The following is an 18,068-nucleotide window of genomic DNA, read 5'->3' as shown; positions in this document are numbered from 1 at the left end:
ACTTAATAGCTGTTGCCTCTTTCTCTCATACTTTCTCCAACCCAAAACTTAAAAAGACAAAGGGAACGGTCTCCATGAGAACCTCTATCGCACCAACCATAAAGAAAGCAGCCTTCAGCGAGCACCAACAATCCTCACCGGCATGGTCATAGGGCTCAATGCAAGTGAAGTTTCTGTCCAGTGGGTAAAGAATGCCCTCCTCAAAGGTCACCGTGTGAATCCCCAAGACTTGAAGGGCAGCATCAAGGATTCCCTCTTGGCCCTCAGCCAGGTGGTAATCCCCTACTCTGACTGGAACAACGGCACTTCATACTCCTGTACATTTACCCGCACAGCAGGCACCGTGGAGCCCACCCAGAAGCCTGAGGAGAAATCCCAGGGTGAAAAGTGATGCAAACCCCATCCTCAGCATCACCACCTCCTCAGCCTGTCCCAGATTAAATAATTTCCATGTATCCATGTTTGGCCTAAGGCTGAATAAAAGTGAGCAAACTCACAGATATCTCTTGATGTGATCACTTGATTGAGGTGGCGGGTGGGTTCTGGAAAGAAGTGGGGAATAGATTAATCTCCCTCCAAAATCATGTTGAAGTTTGATTATTGTAGAAGCAAAGTGTGTTTAGCACATAACCATGAAGTTCACTGGGGGGGCTTTTGGCTAGTCACTGTCTCTTAGCCTATCCTTTCTCACCAGGGTTTAGACTCTCCCAGAGCACAGATTTTGTGTCTCTCCCCCCTCCCCGAAGCAGAGCATGTCCTATAAAAGGAAAGGTGAGTGGAGTGACAACAATTCATTTTGCTGACCAGTTTCTTCTGCCTATTGATCATGTTTACCCAGCATCAGCTGACCTAGATGAACAGGTGGTGCAGTTCTGTTGGAGGCAGATTTTCATATCCTTGCTCTGGTGGTCCAGTCCACACGTTAAGGAGCTACGTAGCTAGCTGAGATTCCTGCTTTGCAGGGGGTTGGACTAGGTGACCCTTGGGACCCTTCCAACTCAATAATCCCACGATTCAAGGAAAAGAAAATATGCATGGGAAAGAGGATCAGAGAGAAGGAAAATCACAGGGGTATAGAGACGAACGGATGGCAGACAAAAGCAAGAAGCGAAGGACTGAGATGGAAAGGAGAGGTTTTAATCCAAGGCATTCAATGATTTTCAAATCATTTCTAAGCTGCTTTATATTTAAAAATAACACACTTAAGGAGTGCAAAAAGACAATGTGCCGCATGCCGTGAAGCATGTATTAAAAATGCAGAAGGTAGGCAAACCCTTCAGAATAACCCTGTCAAGAATTCCCGTGTTCATCAGAATGTCATCATAGCCCTTTCTAGATGCTCCTTCTTTCAAGACCACCATTTCCTAAATGCTTCCTGTCCATCAGGTATGTCTAAATCTAATAACTGTTGCCTCTCCTTTTGTCTCATACTAACCCCCACCGGAAACTTAAAAAGACAAGGTGAATGGTCCCCATGCCAATTTCTATTGTACTGTGAAGAAACCAGGCTTCAGCAAGCACAGACAATGCTCACCGGCTTGGTCACAGGGCTCAATACGAGTGAAGTTTCTGTTAAGTGGATTACTAATAATAATAATAATTTATACTCCACCCATCAGGCTGGGCTTTCCCAGCCATTTTGGGCAGCTCCCAACAGAATTCAAAGTACAATAAAAAATCAAACATGAAAAACCTCCCTAAACAGGGAGGCCTTCAAATGTGTTCTATAAGTCAGATAGTTGTTTATTTCTTTGAAATCTGATGGGAGTGTGTTCCACAGGGCGGGCGCCACTACTGAGAAGGCCCTCTGTCTATATTCCTCACTGTGGGTCAGCATGTGAACACCTGAGTATTGAAGGACAGCAGCAAGGTTTCCCTCTTGGCCTTCAGCCAGGTGATAGTTTCCTACGCTGACTGAATCAATGACACCATGAAGCTCACCCAGAGGCCTGAGGAGAATTCCCAGAGTGAAAAATGATGCACGCCCCTTCCTCAACATCTCTCTGACTCTGTCCCTGAAGGCATGAAGATTATGAGACTGGCAGGTGGCCAATCAGGTAGCACCTCTGGCATCATAAGTGTACGCACTGATAGCACAGCATACCTCACCGTTGCACAACTAGTCGTTTTGCAGGTGGGAGGGGGCAAAGAGAGAGAGGACAAAGTTAAGCCACGCAGGCAATTCCTGAAGTTGGGTTGAAAAGAAAAAGGGTGGAGAGCTTCCTTGTTCTCTGGCTCTCGGCAAGCAACCTTGGGTGGGTCTCCCTAACCGGTGGCCTCCGCTAGCTCTACATGGGTGATTTGGTGGGTGGGGGACGACACACACGCCTGCATGGTCTAAGGAGGGTGAGAGGCACCCATTGCTTAAGGCAGTGGTTCTCAACCAGTGTGCCCTGGCACCCTGAGGTGATTTGAATTGTGGTCAGGGGTGCCGCGGGCAACACTGTCCTCTGTCCCTCTTTCCTTCCCTCCCCCCTATGATGTCCTCTCACATTTCTGACTCTCAAAGTCTTGCACAGCTGTTTGTTGCAAACCTAATACAAGTGAAAGCTGCCCCTGGGGCTGGCCATTGGGTGCTGGTTGCCAGGAGGTGGGCGGCCTTGAAGTAAGCAAGCAAGCGGGCGAGGAGCCAAGCCGGCCAGTCTGCCAGCCATTGCTGTTGGGAATGGACAGACAAGTGGGAAGCTGGGCAGGGAGGCAGGTACCATGCTGGCTTTTATTGTGCTTGCTGTATGCAATGCCTGCCTGGAAGCTGAGTGCCCAGTCCTGAAGGGGAGCCTTTCTTCCATGCAGGCCCGACAGGGCCCACTGCTGCCATTGCTGCTCCCTGGGCAAGAGGCTGGCTTCACTTTCACCCCTGGCCAGTCTCCGTTGGGCCTCCAAGTCTGGGGACATCTTCTTCCCAGGCCCCTGTGGGGCTGTGTGAGGAGGCGCCTCTCTTTAGGGCAGGAAGGGGGCAGCTCTGAGACCAGGAGCGGCAGGGGTGGCCTTTCAGGTGCTATTGAACTATATATTCCATTTTCATTGATGGGCCATTGGTTTTGCTGGCTGGGCTACGTTGGAAATGAGTGTGCAAAAAGGGTTACTGGAGGTGAAATAAGGGTGGTTTCCTGCCCCTGGGAAATTTAAGAGGTTTGTCTCAAATTAGTGTTTGAGATCCAAGGTATGGCTGTACTAGGTGTTGGGAACGGCAGGTGTGGTGTTTGCAAGCTGCCCCATAGGCACCTAATTAGCCACTGTAAGAAAAGCATGGAGGAACAGATGGGCTGCTGGCTGATCCAAAACATTATTCTTATGTTCTTATCCTTCTTTAAGGGTGTTCTGGGTCTGAGCCCAACCAGTAATTTACTGACGTGATGTGGTCATAGTGCTCCACATCATAGTGCTCCAAACCTCTCTGGTATTAGCTAGTGATAGAGGAAGCATAATGTGACAGAGTTCAGTCACAATGTCCTCACACGACCACCACTGGCAAACGGTAAAGTGGAGGAGGAAATCACTGAAGCAAATAAGGCCAGCAGAATTTATTGAAAAAAATCAGGAGGATAAGAATGTGTGGCAGCTCCGTATCAACACAGTGCCCGGTTGGGTCATGACTACCATATTTCGGGATGGGACAGAAAGAGCAGGGGATAAAGTTTCTTTTCTTGTTCTCCCCCTCTAAAACAAGGTGCATTCGGTCGCCTTCAGTGAAGGTAACCCAAAGCCTCCGGAGCGCGGCGGGAATTCCCACTGCGCCCTGGAGGCGTCAAGCAGCTACCTTGGAAGCTTGCAGAGCGACAGGGGGCGGTGTGCATAAAATGAATTTTCAAGTCAGACCTTTTATGCACCCCCCCCTTTTCTTTATGGAAGCAATTAACCCATCACCGATTGTTCCTTAAGCTGGTCTTAAAAAGGCAATGGGCTTGCAGCTACCTTTCACTTTGTAGCGTAGCTGCAATTTAGCCCACGTCCCTTTGAAGAGTCCCTTGGCTCCCTATCTTCCCTGGGCGCTAACTTGACATTGAGATTGGGAAGGGGGCTTGACATCATGAGGGTGTCACTGGCCATACACTGAAAGACTGTCAGTGAACTACCCTGCATGAGGGGATATGGGGTGGGCTGCCTGCGTACACATGTGTCTTGCGGGGTACCCCCATATCCCATTTACACTGAGGAGCCCTAGTTCCCCCGGCTGGGGGGCTGGGAGGGATACACGCCCAATGCCTAAGCCAAGGTCTTCCTATATTTGAAAGGTTAATAAAGTTGTGGCCAAATTTCCATTCCATAACACGTTGTCATGCGTCATTATCCCTTTCTGGTTGTCCCTGGGAAGGTCGCCACCTGGTCACGCAATGTTTACCCAGCCTAGAGTGACTTAGATGAACAGGTGGTGCACGTCTATTGGAGGCAGATTTTTATATCCTTGCCTTGGTGGCCCATTCCACACATTTAAGGAGCTACCTAGGTAACTGTGCAGAGGTTATGGGATATGGTGTGGGATGTAATACATCAGTACAGTCAATTACAACATGCTTTGCTTCCTAGAGTGGACACTGTCAGGCGGGTGTTTAATTTCCTGTTCCCCCTGTAAGTGACTCAGCAGATGGGCATGGTTCTATAAAAGGGCAAGTCACACAGTCATGTTGTCTCAGCTAACTCTCAGTTCATTCTCACAGCCATTTTGTTGTCTGCTGGCGCTCAGCCAGCAGCACTTGGGCCCATCCTCACAAAGGATGTAAGCCACATTCTGTGTTTGCAACCTGAAGCTTAAAGCCTGCCTTCTAGGATGTGTACTGTGACCAACTTGTGAGTAAACTTATTGTTATACTTTTAAAGACAAACTTGTGAGTCTTTATTGTATTTTCAGCGGGAGAATAGGGGACACCAGGAATAATCCATCTAGGCAAGTCAGATTGGATTAGTCATCTTGTAGAGATTCAAGGATTGTAACCTGGATATAAAAGAGAGAGGCGTTAGAGTTACTGAGGAGGTTTACAGATTCATTTTTAAAGCAGTTTTTCTACCACTACTGATGAATATGAATGTTACAAGACAGGGGCTCCTCTACTCCTTGGGGAACATGTGTCATTGAGAGGAGCAATATTTCCAGACCAGAAAGCAGAATGTAGGTAGATTCTGGGAAAGCCTCATGTAGTTTCAGAGATTATGATCAACGAGTTGGGATAAAGTTTGGGGACGTCTTGCTGCTGTGCAGCTGGTGTGAAAAATAAAGAAAGGAGGCACGTCTTTCAGAATAACCCTGCCATGATGAATACATCAGTTGCTTAAAGCATGGTGCTGATACGGCCCAGGTGGAGTTTCCGCCAGCTCCTGCACTTTGAATTGGCCAATGAGAGGCCTGCTCAGGTGAGAGGGGATGCCTTGCTGCTGAAAGGCCATTGGCTGCCCACCTGCCAGGGCAGAACAGAGCCTGTTGAGTCTTCTGCTGCTCTGGTTTAAAGTAAGAAGACAGGCCCAAAGAAACCAGTCTCCTTTCAAAATCCTTGAACGTTAAACAAGAAAGTGGTGGTGCCGGCTGCAGAGAGAACCAATTCCTTGCAAGTGCAGAACGTACCTTATGTAGCACTGGTAAATGTGCCAGTTCCACATATAGGGGTGTTGTACAAGAGTAAGGGGCTCAGACAAACATTAGCCAATCGGTGCTCCCTCATCACAAGGCAGCAGAGAATTAAGGTCACAATGTTCCTTCTCCATTTTGCTAATTCTGCATCTTGTCCTCTAAAGAAGATCAGGGAAGAAGATTATATATTTTGTGTTCTCATGTTGTACTTTGATGTTCTGAACTGCCTGTGATCTGCTAATGAAGGGTGATATGCAAATTAAATAATAACAGTAGGCGAACTTCCCCATAGCTATTAGGATTTCCCACAAATCCCAATTGCACTCAAGTTTCTGGAAGGACTTTCTGAGAATCTCATAGAATAGCCTCTTCTTGGATTGTCTGGGTGGAGCTACTGATGGGAAACAAAGTCTCCCAGGATGCTATATAAGCAGGCCTGATGGCCCACATGCCATTCACACTGAATCCTATAATGTGGGCCAAATCTTCTTACCATTTGTGGGACTCCTTTGCGGGGCCAGCCTGCCACTGACTTCTTCCCAGGCTGATACAGGTGAGTTTGCTTCTCTTTCCTTCCTCTATGCAGCCTTCTCATGCATCTACCTGAAATCTGAGCATCTGGAACCACCCTTAGAAACAGAGCAATAACAACCCTTGGATTCTCTTACTCCAACTTTTCTGCTTATTTGTCAGCAGTAAATGGGATAGTCATTTGAAAGTCTTTCCAAAAATACCCTTTTATTAACATTTATAAGTACCTGTTTCTGTGTGCTGCGATCTTTGTAGATTTAGGGGACAGAAGAGACATTCTTCTGATAGGGGCAAAGAAGGCAGGGCTCTCACCAACTATGTAGCTGAAATAATTTAGCTGAGATTCCTGCATTACAGAGGGAGGTTCTATCAGGGAGGTTTTTCTATGCAGGGAGCGCAGCTATCATCAAGCTTTGACCGAAGAACCGGTACACTCCTATCTGGGATGGTCTTCCTCTTCCACTGAGCATGCAGCTTAGGGAGGGATGCACATGAAACAGGGGGACACCTGCCTAGCCAGCCAAGTCAGTCAGATCAGCCCTGGCGTTCAATGGGGTGACAGATGTCTCAGTCGGATCCCCCTCACATCCGTCTTCAGACGTCTCCTGGGGCTCCCAAGTTCAATCATGTATGAGACAATGTGTGCAGAACTAGGAATACACACGATGGAATATTGAGTGTGGGCTAGCACTATAAAATACGGGTTGCATTTCCATTTTTTTGGAAACCTTTGAGTCTACTCTCTGACCTACTTATGGACTCTGATAAATCCAGAAGTTCCAACTCTTACATAGGAAAATCAGATCTATTGGTATTCAAATCAGATCTTGAAACCCTTGTATAATTGGAGTGAGCAATATATTTATTGCAATAGTCAAAACAGATTAAGGTACATTGGGGGGGGGAACAACATCAAGTCAGGTGTAAATAAAATTTGCTCCCCCGAGATAACAGGGTCACATATCTCAAAATTAATAATTTCTGTCCAACTCAGGACCTTTATCTTAGCCTGACTGAATGTTTTTCCTTCAGCTTTTGTCAAGGGCAGACTGAGTTTGGTGCTCACAGCTCTAAGTTGTGAGTCCACAGCACTTAGACCTGCTCCCTGCAGTGGATGTTCTCTGGAAGTGCCTTCCCAGCTTGCCTAGCCCAGTCGGGGCTGAAGAGGTTGAGCCCAGTCGTTGGCACTGGCTCAGAGGCGAAGCTGACATGGGTTATGGGCCCAGTGGCTTCTGATGCTGATGCCGGACGGCAGAACAGAAGCTGCATGTTGGATTTATTTGCGGTGCCTAGAAGCAGAGTTTCTGGAGCTGTTTTCCACGCTGCTACTGCTGCTTGATTTATGGAGGTATGTTGCTGGCTGCCAAGAAAAGAAGATAGCGTCCCTGTTTGCCTGTTAATTGCGCTCTGAGTGGGAAAGAGAGTGGCTGAAGGAGTCTAAGGCTTTATTTTGTGTTTCAAGTAGGGAAGTGTCTTGCTTTAATTAATAGCAGACATGGCCTGTGCACATTCCGGCCAGATGGCTCTATCCTCTCCTCTCCTCATGCCCAAGACCTATCCAACGTGGCAGGTCAAAATGAAAGCGCTTTTACAGAGGGAAAAGCTATTCCACGCCATAGAAGATGACCCTCCCCAGGAGGATGCAGATGAATGGCCTGAGTGGCATGTTGCAGACATGAGAGCCCGGGGACAATTGTTTTGAGTGTTTCAGACCACTTGTTGGTAAACTTAGAGGGTCAAGAGACTGCACGAGCTGTTTGGCATAAACTGAGAGATATGCATTTGAGACAAAATGCCGGTTCCAGCGTGATTTTCTTCACGAAGCTGTGCAGGCTGCAATTAAAGAAAGATGATGATTTGCCCAGCCATCTGTCCCAATTAAAACGCCTCAGACAGGACCTTGTTCAGCGAGACCTGAATATTTCAGAGGCTGTGTTTGCAATGTTAATGATAAATAGCCTAGATGATTCTTTTGACGATGTAGCTGCTCAAATTTCTACCATGCCTTCTGACCGGCTAACAGAAGATTATGTGTCTAGCGTGCTCTTGAATGCGTGGGATTGCAGACAGGCTGTTAAAGAAAGCCGGGACAATGCTGTTGAAAATGTGCCTAAGTCTCCAGCAGGGAAAGTGAAAGTGCTGCTAAAGCTCTAAAATTGTGGCTTTTCATGTGGAGCTCAAGGCCATATGAGTTTCCAGTGTAAGAAAACTTCAAAGAAGAAGGGCAACCTCAAAGGCAGAGGGGGAGGAGGATGAAATCCCCAAGGACCGGCTACATCAAAGGCTTCGGTCTCACGCTGCTCCAATCAGCGTGGGTGGAGTTTTTTTGTCATAGACTGTACCACGTATCTAAAGATAAGGATCTCTCTGTTCATCTTGAGAAGCAGGAGAAAGCAATTCATTAAGCAGGTGGAACTGTTCTCAGAAGTTTGGCTCAAGGAACTGTGTTTTTAAAGAGCCTTAATGCAACAATTGGGACGCGGGTGGCGCTGTGGGTAAAACCTCAGCGCCTAGGATTTGCCGATCGCATGGTCGGTGGTTCGAGTCCCCGCAGCGGGGTGAGCTCCCGTCGTTCGGTCCCAGCTCCTGCCCACCTAGCAGTTCGAAAGCACCCTTAAGTGCAAGTAGATAAATAGATACCGCTTTATAGTGGGAAGGTAAACGGTGTTTCTGTGTGCTGCTCTGGTGCCGGTTCGCCAGAGCAGCTTCGTCACGCTGGCCAGCGTGACCCGGAAGTGTCTGCGGACAGCGCTGGCTCCTGGCCTCTAGAGTGAGATGAGCGCACAACCCTAGAGTCTGTCAAGGGGCAGGGGTACCTTTAATGCAACAATTAAGAATGTCTTGTATGCTCCTCATCTTCAGGACTATCTTTTGAGTGTTTCTCAGCTTGATTATCAAGGGTTCAAGGTGGTTTTTGCTGGATCTCGTTTTGAAATTCGTCGAGATGGCAAGCTCATTCTGTATGCCAAATGTGTTAATGGTTTATATCAATTGCCTTTTGTTTGTTGCTGAAGCAACTGAGAAAACATGTTGTAACATTTCTGTAGATAAGAATGAGAAGCTGCATGATCAATGTATTCATGAGTACCACCGTCTTTATGATCATTTGCATTTTCAGGCAGTGGCTAAAATGCCAGGCATGGTTGAGGGCATGAAACTGAAAAAATGACCTTACCATATGAAAGGTGTTTCTTGCACTGAAAATAAGGCTAAGCAAGCTCCCAAAGGTGTAAAATCTGGGAGAGAAGCCAAGAAACCTTATGAAGTCATACATGCTGACTTGGTGGGACCTCTAGCACTCTCTAGAGGCAACTCACGTTTTTTCATGGTGCTGACAGATTCCCATTCAAGATATGTTTGGGTCTATATGCTGCAGAAGAAATCTGAAGCTTTCCCTAAGTTTTGAAAATTTTGTGCATGGCTCAGGAATGTACACAATGAGAACATACATCGTTTGTTTACTGACAAGGGTGGAGAATTTTGTTCAGAAGAATTTGAGAGTTTTCTTACTGAACAGGGCATAGAGCACATGACTGCCACGCCCAGATCTCCATGGCAAAATGGTTTGTGTGAACGAGTGACCCAAACTTTGCAACAAGGTATAAGAACTCTGTTGCACGATTCAGGCCTACCCAATCCCTTTTGGGCCGAGGCTCTTTCCTGTTTTTCCTTATGTGTACAATCGTAGATATCAATCCGCTATTGATTGCACCTCATATGAAATGCTTTACAAAAAGAAGCCATACGTAAAACATTTCAAAATTTTTGGTTCAGAGGTATGAGTGCAGACTTTGCAGGACAACAAGTTGAGCAAACGTGGTGAAGATTGTATTTTTCTGGGATATGAAAAGGGTTGCTATTGTGTGTTGATCACTGACACAAAAGCGATTAGGTTGACCAGAAGCATGGATTGTAAACCAAAATGGGACAGAGTTGGCATTTTTTAATGTCATCCTATTTCAGATGATGATGGTGCAAAAGCAGTTAAGAAAGAGGCAGATTCTGTTGTTGCTGATGATAATGCTGATGCCAACATAGATTCTGATGATGACACAGATTATCGAAGTCCAAAAGCCTCAGATGAGTCTGACACTGATTCAGACACAGCACCTTCATCATTCTCCCAAGGAGGAGACACCAGACCCAGAGGACCAGAGAGTTTTGTGTAGATCTAAAAGAACTACAAAGACCATACCACCTAAACGGTTCTCCAAAGAGTTTGCTAAAGCTGCTGTTACTAGCAACCCTGGTGCGGTTTTTGAACCAGCCAACTACAAAGAGGTTCAAAATCTGTCCGCAAAGGATGCTGAACCTTGGCTGAACGCCATGAAAGCCGAGTTGAATTCCCTAAAGCAGAATGATACTTGGGAATTGGTTCCAGCAGAACCAGGCATGAAGTGTGTTGATAGTAGGTGGGTCTACAAGACAAAAACTGATCGGAATGGAAAAATAGTCAGGTACAAAGCCAGACTAGTGGCACGAGGTTTTTCTCAAATACCTGATCAGGACTATCATGAGATGTATTCACCAACAGTAAAGTTTGAGAGTGTTAGGCTGTTGATGAAAATTGCTGCTGAGGAAGGTATAAGCATTTCTCATCATGATGCAAATACTGCATTTTTGTATGAAGTTCTCACTGAAAATATCTACATGTCACCGCCAGATGGTGTGCAGATAAGACAGGGAATGGTTTGTAAGCTGAAAAAATCCCTGTATGGTTTAAAACAGTGCACGATGCTGGCACACCAAGCTGACTGAAGTGCTGTTCTCCCTAGGTTTTCAGCAAGGGAAGGCTGATTCTTGTGTTTTTGTGAAAGAGAAAATCAGCACAAGCTCTACTGCATTTGCTTTGTAGATGATATATTATTTTTGCGGAAGAATGAGAATATCTACAAAAGCACTCTAGCAAAGCTGCAGAAGCATTTTGATATGAAAGATCTCGAAGAAGTCAGCAATTATCTCTCACTACAGGTAGAGAGAAATGCACAAGGTGATGTTTTGCTGCATCAGACACGTAAAATCACTGATGTCATTGAAAAGTTGAACCTGAGCGATGTCAATGCTGTAGACACCCCCATGGTCTCAGGTTATCAACATGATGCTGATGTTTTTTCCTGATACAACACTTTTCAGGAGTGTATTAGGCAAACTCAGTTTTATAGCAAGATGTACAAGACCAGATATTGCTGTGAGTGTAAATCTGATCAGCAGACATGCAAACCAACCCACAGTTCAAGATTGGAAAGCGCTTAAACGAATAGCGAGATATTTAAAAGGAACTGTGGATTACAGATTGAGACTTACTAGTCAAAAATCTGGAGGTCTTGAGATCTATGCCGACATCAGGTGTGTGCTATTTGTACAATCAATGTCTTTTTGATTGGTCTTGTAGAAAGCAGGCAACAGTAAGCTTCAGTTCTTGCGAGGCAGAACTTAACGCTTTAACTCTTTCCCTCATGGACATAGAATGGTTACAGCAACTGTTTGATGATATAAAAGTAAAGGTCACTTGTCCTGTTCAAGTTTATCAGGACAATAAAGCATGTATACCGTTGCTCCACTCAGAAGGATGTAAGCAGAGGATGAAGTATCTGTAAATCAAGCTTCATCGAGCTAGGGAATGCATCCAAAACGGTATTGTAAAAGTGTTTTATATGCCGGGGAAAGAGATACCTGCAGATGTTTTAACCAAAGTTGTAAACAAGGAACAATTTTTGGTGTATGTACGTAAATTGCGGTTATGTTAGATTCTGCAATGGTTGGCATGAAAAGGGGGAGGATGAGGATGTTTCACCCCTCCCATTGCAAGAATCTGCTTACAATGTTTCAGAAAGGAGGGGGCGCATTTTGCTCATAGCTTCTTCCGCTCCAGCCTGTGGGAGTCTGAGTGTTATTTGTATATAGATAAGGTGACTGCTCAAGCAGCTGTAAGGAAGATTGGGACCTTAATTCTCTGCTGCCTTGTGATGAGGGAGTACTGATTGGCTAATGTTTGTCTGAGCCCCTTATTCATGTACAACATCCCTATACAGTATGTGGAACTGGCACTTTTACCAGTGCTACGTAAGGTACGTTCTGCACTTGCAAGGAATTGGTTCTCTCTGCAGCCGGCCCCACCACTTTCTTGTTTAACATCCAAGGATTTTGAAAGGAGACTGGTTTCTTTGGGCCTGTCTTCTTACTTAAAACCAGTACAGCAGAAGACTGAACAGGCTCTCCCAGAATCTACCTGCATTTTGCTTTCTGGTCAGGAAATATTTCTCCTCTCAATGACACATGTTCCCCAAGGAGTAGAGGAGCCCCTGTCTTGTAACATTCACATTCATCAGTACAGTGGTGCCCCGCAAGACGAATGCCTCACAAGACGGAAAACCCGCAAGACGAAAGGGTTTTCCATTTGCAGAGGCGCTTCGCAAGACGGATTTCCCTATGGGCTTGCTTCGCAAGACGAAAATTGACGAAAATTTTCGGGTTTCCCCCCCCGCTCCAAAACCCCTTTTTCTGAAGCGCTAAGCTGCTAAAAGCATTTTAGCAGCAAAACCGCTAATCCCTTAAGCCTTAAAAAGCCGTTTTTAGCCCTTAAATTGCCAATAGCGCTAATAGCGCTAATCCGTCAATGGGCTTGCTTCGCAAGACGAAGAAACCGCAAGACGAAAAGACTCACGGAACGGATTCTTTTCGTCTTGCGAGGCACCACTGTAGTGATAGAAAAACTGCTTAAAAATGAATCTGTAAGCCTCCTCAATAACTCTAACTCCTCTCTCTTTTATATCCAGGTTACAATCCTGCAATCCTGCAAAGGTTTAAATGTCATGGTTTCTCCCCGGAGAATCATGGAGGCTTGCAGTAAGGTGGAATAAAAGGGGAAACGTATGAAAGGAAAGTGACGGAGCCCTGCCCACCTTTTCACCTACTCTCAGGTGTACATTGCTCGGGGGGGTGGGGTAGTTATATCAATTTTCAGGTTTAATGGTTGATCATTTTCTAGTATCCTCTGGCAAGTCTTTGGAGCTTTGGGCAGTTGGAACAAATTATAGGGGCTTCCATGATCCTAGGAGGCCAGTGTTTAGTCCTTTACCATTTGAGGGCTGTTCCTCAACCCCACCCCCAAAGCAAATCTGTTAATTCCTTTTTTGAGATCTGATAATGACTCTCCACTGTTCCTTGCAGCATTATAATAATAAGTGGCAGGTGGCTAAGAGATCCCCATAGGAACTGCACTCCAGGAAGGAACAGAAATCAACATGGTCAATGGTGGCATTTTGCAACTACCCTTTTAATATTGTATATGAAGGGCATAATCTTTCTATCCTACTATGTCAGAATAAGAAGAATACAGGACATTCCATTTGCTAATCTAAAAAGTGACAGGTGGCCCATGCCCCATTCACCAGAAATTTGCCCCCAGATGGGATAGATACAGTAGGATATGCTTCATCTGGTGTTGATTTGTATACCACCGTTTCTCCAAAGAGCTGAAGTTAGCATACACACTACTACGCCTCTCTATATTATCATTACAGAACCCCTGTGATGTACATTAAGCTGAGAGATATTGAGATTTTATTTATGTATAGATGAAGCATGGAAATCATTGAATCCGGGACAGGCTGAAGAGAATGATGTAGTATAGGCTGGAGAGCTTGCGATGCTGAGGAAGCCCTATGACCATGCCGGTGAGGATTGTCTGTGCTCGCTGAAGGCTGCTTTCGATATGGTTGGCGCGATAGAGGTTCTCATGGAGACCGTTCCCTTTGTCTTTTAAGTTTTGGGGTGGGGAAAGCTTGAGAGAAAGAGGCAACAGCTATTAAGTTTAGACATAATTGATGGACAACATTTATGACACCATTTAGTGCTGATTATTTTCTGCTGGATTCTCTGACAAACATTTTTAATCTGTAGATAGAGGGTGTAAATCCTTAATGAAAGCTTTAAGGAGCAAAGGGGATTCAACTGAAGTTCTTGTGTGTGTGTGGACCTGAGTAGGAAGATCTGTGGCACATACATGGGGCTTCCTTGAGCTGAATGAGGACTAGGTGGGATAATGGAGATTCCAGGAATATTTACGCAGCTCCTTTCCCCAACATATATAAAGAAAGCGCCAAGCACAAAAAGCACCCCAGCCTTCCCAGAGAAGATATTGGTGTATAGGCTGGGTTTGAAAACCAAGGATAGATAAAAACTTCCCATATCCAATGATACCATCTCTGCAGCAGCAAACTAGGTACAGAGCTCCTTAAATGTGTGGATCTGGCCACCAGGGCAAGGATATAAAAATCTGCCTCCAATAGAAGGGACCCATCTGTTCATCTAGGTCACCCTATGCTGGGTAAACATGATCAACAGGGAGATGAAGGTTAGAAGGATCCTTGGGCTGGAGGTGGGAATGGTTTTTAATGGGGCTGGAAATTATTGTGGGAGACACCTTGGCCCCTGCAGGGTACACATTCTTTCCTTTCCTTCTCCCATTGTTACCTTCTGATAAAAACATGCATTTAGTATTGTTCAAGAAGGGTGAAAACCTTTCTGCAGATATAAGAGGAGAATTACTGTTCAGACCTCCACTGGACTGATTGCAGTTGTGTCTTTAGCCAATACTAGCACTGATATCATGGCAGCTGGTGGGGAAAGTCTTATCTCAACAGGCCATAATGGAAAGCAGAAATGAATTTCTGAATTAAGGAGGAAGCAGTCTGGAAATGGTCAGTCCCTGAGAGGATCTTAAGCAATCTGGAAACAATCATCCCTCTCCCAAACCATGCTTTTCAAAGGAAAACTACCGTATTTTTCGCTGCATAGGACGCACCTGACGAAAAGACACACCAAGTTTTTGGAGCAGGAAAATAAGAAGAAGAAAAAATCTGACTCAAATGTTGTGCTAAACTATTTAAAACAGCAAAGTGGGTGGCTCCTGTCCACTTTGCTGCTTTAAAGCGAGCCACGATATATAATGAAGAGAATGGAAAAAGACAGACTTTCCATTATAATGTAGCTGTTTTCATTATCACTGGGAAGTCAGTATTGGCAGAAGTCACAAAAATTAAAATTTGAGCATTTTACTGTTATCAATCAAGAATATTAATAGTCAGGGAGAGAAACCAGGGCTGTGCAAATGAGAAGTGCTTGGAGTATGGAGGAACAGCAAAGAGATCAAATGATTGTGCTCCAGTTCCTAAATGTCTGAAGTTTTCTCAAAACAGGCATGGTTGTTTTGAAAGGAAGATTCAAAATGGAGTGACTGAGCAAAGAACAGAGGAGGAAAAGAGGGCAGATAAATAGCTTCCATTCAATAACAAGAGAACACAATGTTTTTGGTTTGGTATAGGTGGACTGTACTTGTAAGAATTTGTATAATGAATTATAGATTTGGAGTGGAATATCAGTGCCTCTTTTCAGCAATGAAGATTAGCTGCTAGGAACATGGTCCACACACAAACACACAGGATGTCTGGTTATAGTTGTGTAGTTTAAACTGTTACTGAGCCAGATGCCTGCTCAGTTTTAGCTGAGCTCACTAATACTGGATTGTGGAAATGCTTTGCATGCATTTATGACTATTTCTGCAAAACTGCTACTTGAAGAAATCCCCAAACTTAATATTTTTAAACTTCAAATGGAGCTCAGAATCCGGTTAGGCAATCCTTTGCAGTTGAATTAGGAGGCACTGAGAGACAGCAATTTGCTGCTCCCCACCCCCACGAGCACCCCAGGAACACACAGCCTTCCCTCTGCTTGCAAACCTTGTCCGGGCTTCAGGGGAAAGCAGAAGCTGCCGGCAGAGCCACTTGGCTCCTCCCCCCCACCCCCAAAGAGCAGCCCAGGAGCGCACAGCCTTCCCTCTGCTTGCAAACCTTGCCAGGGCTTCAGGGGAATGCAAAAGCTATAGGCAGAGCAGTGTGGCTGCCCTCGCACCCCCAAAGAGCACCCCAGGAGCGCAGGGCAAAGGCGCACAGCCTTCCCTCTGCTTGCAAACCTTGTCGGGGCTTCAGGGGAAAGCAGAAGCTGCTGGCAGAGCCGCTTGGCTCCTCCCCCCCAGCCCCAAAGAGCAGCCCAGGAGCGCACAGCCTTCCCGCTGCCTGCAAACGTTGCCGGGGCTTCAGGGGAAAGCGGAGGCTGCCGGCAGAGCACCGTGGTTCCTCCCCCCACCACCAAAGAGCACCCCAGCAGCGCAGGGCAACAGCGATTTGGCTCCAGGGACCACACATTCGCTCCATAAGACGCACAGACATTTTCCCTTCCTTTTTAGGAGGAAAGAAGTGCGTCCAATGGTGCAAAAAATACGGTAAGTCCCAACTGTGTCGAGAGTTTTTACCTTCAGATTCATTGACTTTTGTTTCGGACTCAGGGACGGATACTCGACAGACGTAGTTGTTTATCCGCGAAAAGCCTGGGAATGCAAGGCTGAGGTATGCTGTGCTACCAGTGCGTGCACTTATGATGCCGGAGGTGTTACCTGATTGGCCACCTGCCAGTCTCATACTCATCATGCCTTCGGGCACAGATTCAGAGGTAGTGCACACCAATATTGCACCTAAGGGAACAAAATAGATAGACAAACAGACAGACAGATGAAATTCCTGGTTTTTTAATGACTTTATATTACTGTTTTTATGGTTTTTCTGATACTGCTTTACAGTTTTTATGTTGCTTAGTGCAAATCAGCAAATGACTAAATGCCATAGGTTAAAACCTCTGCTTTTCATCTCACTCCTTCCAGTCTTGCTTTTGTCTGCCATCTGTTCTTTTCTACACCCCTGTGATTTTCCTTCTCTCTCACCCTCTTTCCCATGCATATTCTCTTTTCATGGAATCGTAGATTTCAGGAATTGGAAGGGACCCCAGTGCTCATCTAGTTGAACCCCCTGTAATGCTTACTTACTTACTTCATCAGAACTTTTCTAGGCATTACAAATATAGGGCATCCTAAAACCTTTAAAATATATAGAAAATATATATAATGATGAGGAACATCATTGGGATTTGTTCCCACTAAATAGTGCCATTTAGCACTCCAAGAGATACTATTAACAATATAGGGCATCCTAAAACATTTAAAATATATACAAATAAACAGCCATGTAAAATATATAATGATGAGGAATTTCATTGGGATTTCTTCCTGCTAAATAGTGCCATTTAGCACTCCAAGAGATACTATTAACAAAACCTCAGCCCCCCTCGCAGTTAATTTCGGGTAGAAAAGGATATGTTCTACAATGTCCGGCACATTCAAAGTACATCCACAATGTCTATCATTTCTGGGGATGTTTAAAAATCTGCCCTTGACAAAAGCTGAAGGAAAAACATTCAGTCGGGTTAAGATAAAGGTCCTGAGTTGGATAGAAATTATTAATTTTGAGATATGTGACCCTGTTATCTCGGGGGAGAAAATTTTATTTACACCTGATTTGATGTTGTCCCCCCCCCCCATGTACCTTAATCTGGTTTGACTATTGCAATAAATATATTGCTCACTCAAATTATACAAGGGTTTCAAGATCTGATTTGAATAACAACAGATCTGATTTTCATATGTAAGAGTTGGAACTTATGGATTTATCAGAGTCCATAAGTAGGTCAGAGAGTAGACTCAAAGGTTGGCAAAAAAATGGAAATGCAACCAGCATTTTATAGTGCTAGCCCACACTCAATATTCCACCGTGTGTATACCTAGTTCTGCACACATTGTCTCATACATGATTGAACTTGGGAGCCCCAGGAGACGTCTCAAGACGGATGTGAGGGGGATCCGACTGAGACATCTGTCACCCCATTGATGGCAAGGTCTCATTTGACCGACCTGGCTGGCTAGGAAGGTGTCCCCCTGTTTCGTGTGCGTCCCTTCCTAAGCTGCACGCTCAGTGGAAAAGGAAGACCATCCCAGATAGGAGTGTATCGTTCTTCAGTCAAGGCTTGATGATAGCTGCGCTCCCTGTACAGATAGAACCTCCCTGATTGAACCTCCCCCTGTAAT

General features: G+C 45.3%; 2 protein-coding genes across 4 annotated transcripts in view; one reads left to right on the top strand and one right to left on the bottom strand.

Moving 5' to 3' along the window:
- Window positions 1-18,068, top strand: part of LOC310663156 (uncharacterized protein) — a 106,776-nt gene that overhangs the window by 27,507 nt on the left and 61,201 nt on the right. The window contains exon 3 of one of the 3 annotated variants that reach the window (XM_083410811.1): window positions 57-496. The exons of 1 other annotated variant lie outside the window; for it this stretch is intronic. In XM_083410811.1, the coding sequence (XP_083266937.1) occupies window positions 57-391 (335 nt within the window). In that variant the 3' untranslated portion in view covers window positions 392-496. Of the gene's footprint in view, window positions 1-56; window positions 497-6,029; window positions 6,117-18,068 lie in introns of those variants that run through there. One more of the 3 variants, XR_014504375.1, reaches the window with a different exon arrangement.
- LOC310663153 (uncharacterized protein) overlaps window positions 13,754-18,068 on the bottom strand; it is a 54,338-nt gene continuing 50,023 nt past the window's right edge. The window contains exons 3-4 of the transcript XR_014504372.1: window positions 16,407-16,559; window positions 13,754-13,800 (exon numbers count right to left, since the gene is read on the bottom strand). The gene's annotated coding sequence lies outside the window, so the exon portion shown is untranslated. The remainder of the gene's footprint in view (window positions 13,801-16,406; window positions 16,560-18,068) is intronic.

Source organism: Podarcis tiliguerta (assembly GCF_965153285.1).
Source record: "Podarcis tiliguerta genome assembly, chromosome: 13".
NCBI classification, from domain to species: domain Eukaryota; kingdom Metazoa; phylum Chordata; class Lepidosauria; order Squamata; family Lacertidae; genus Podarcis; species Podarcis tiliguerta.
Note: the sequence above shows the minus strand (reverse complement) of the source record. Positions and strands in the feature narration are given on the sequence as shown.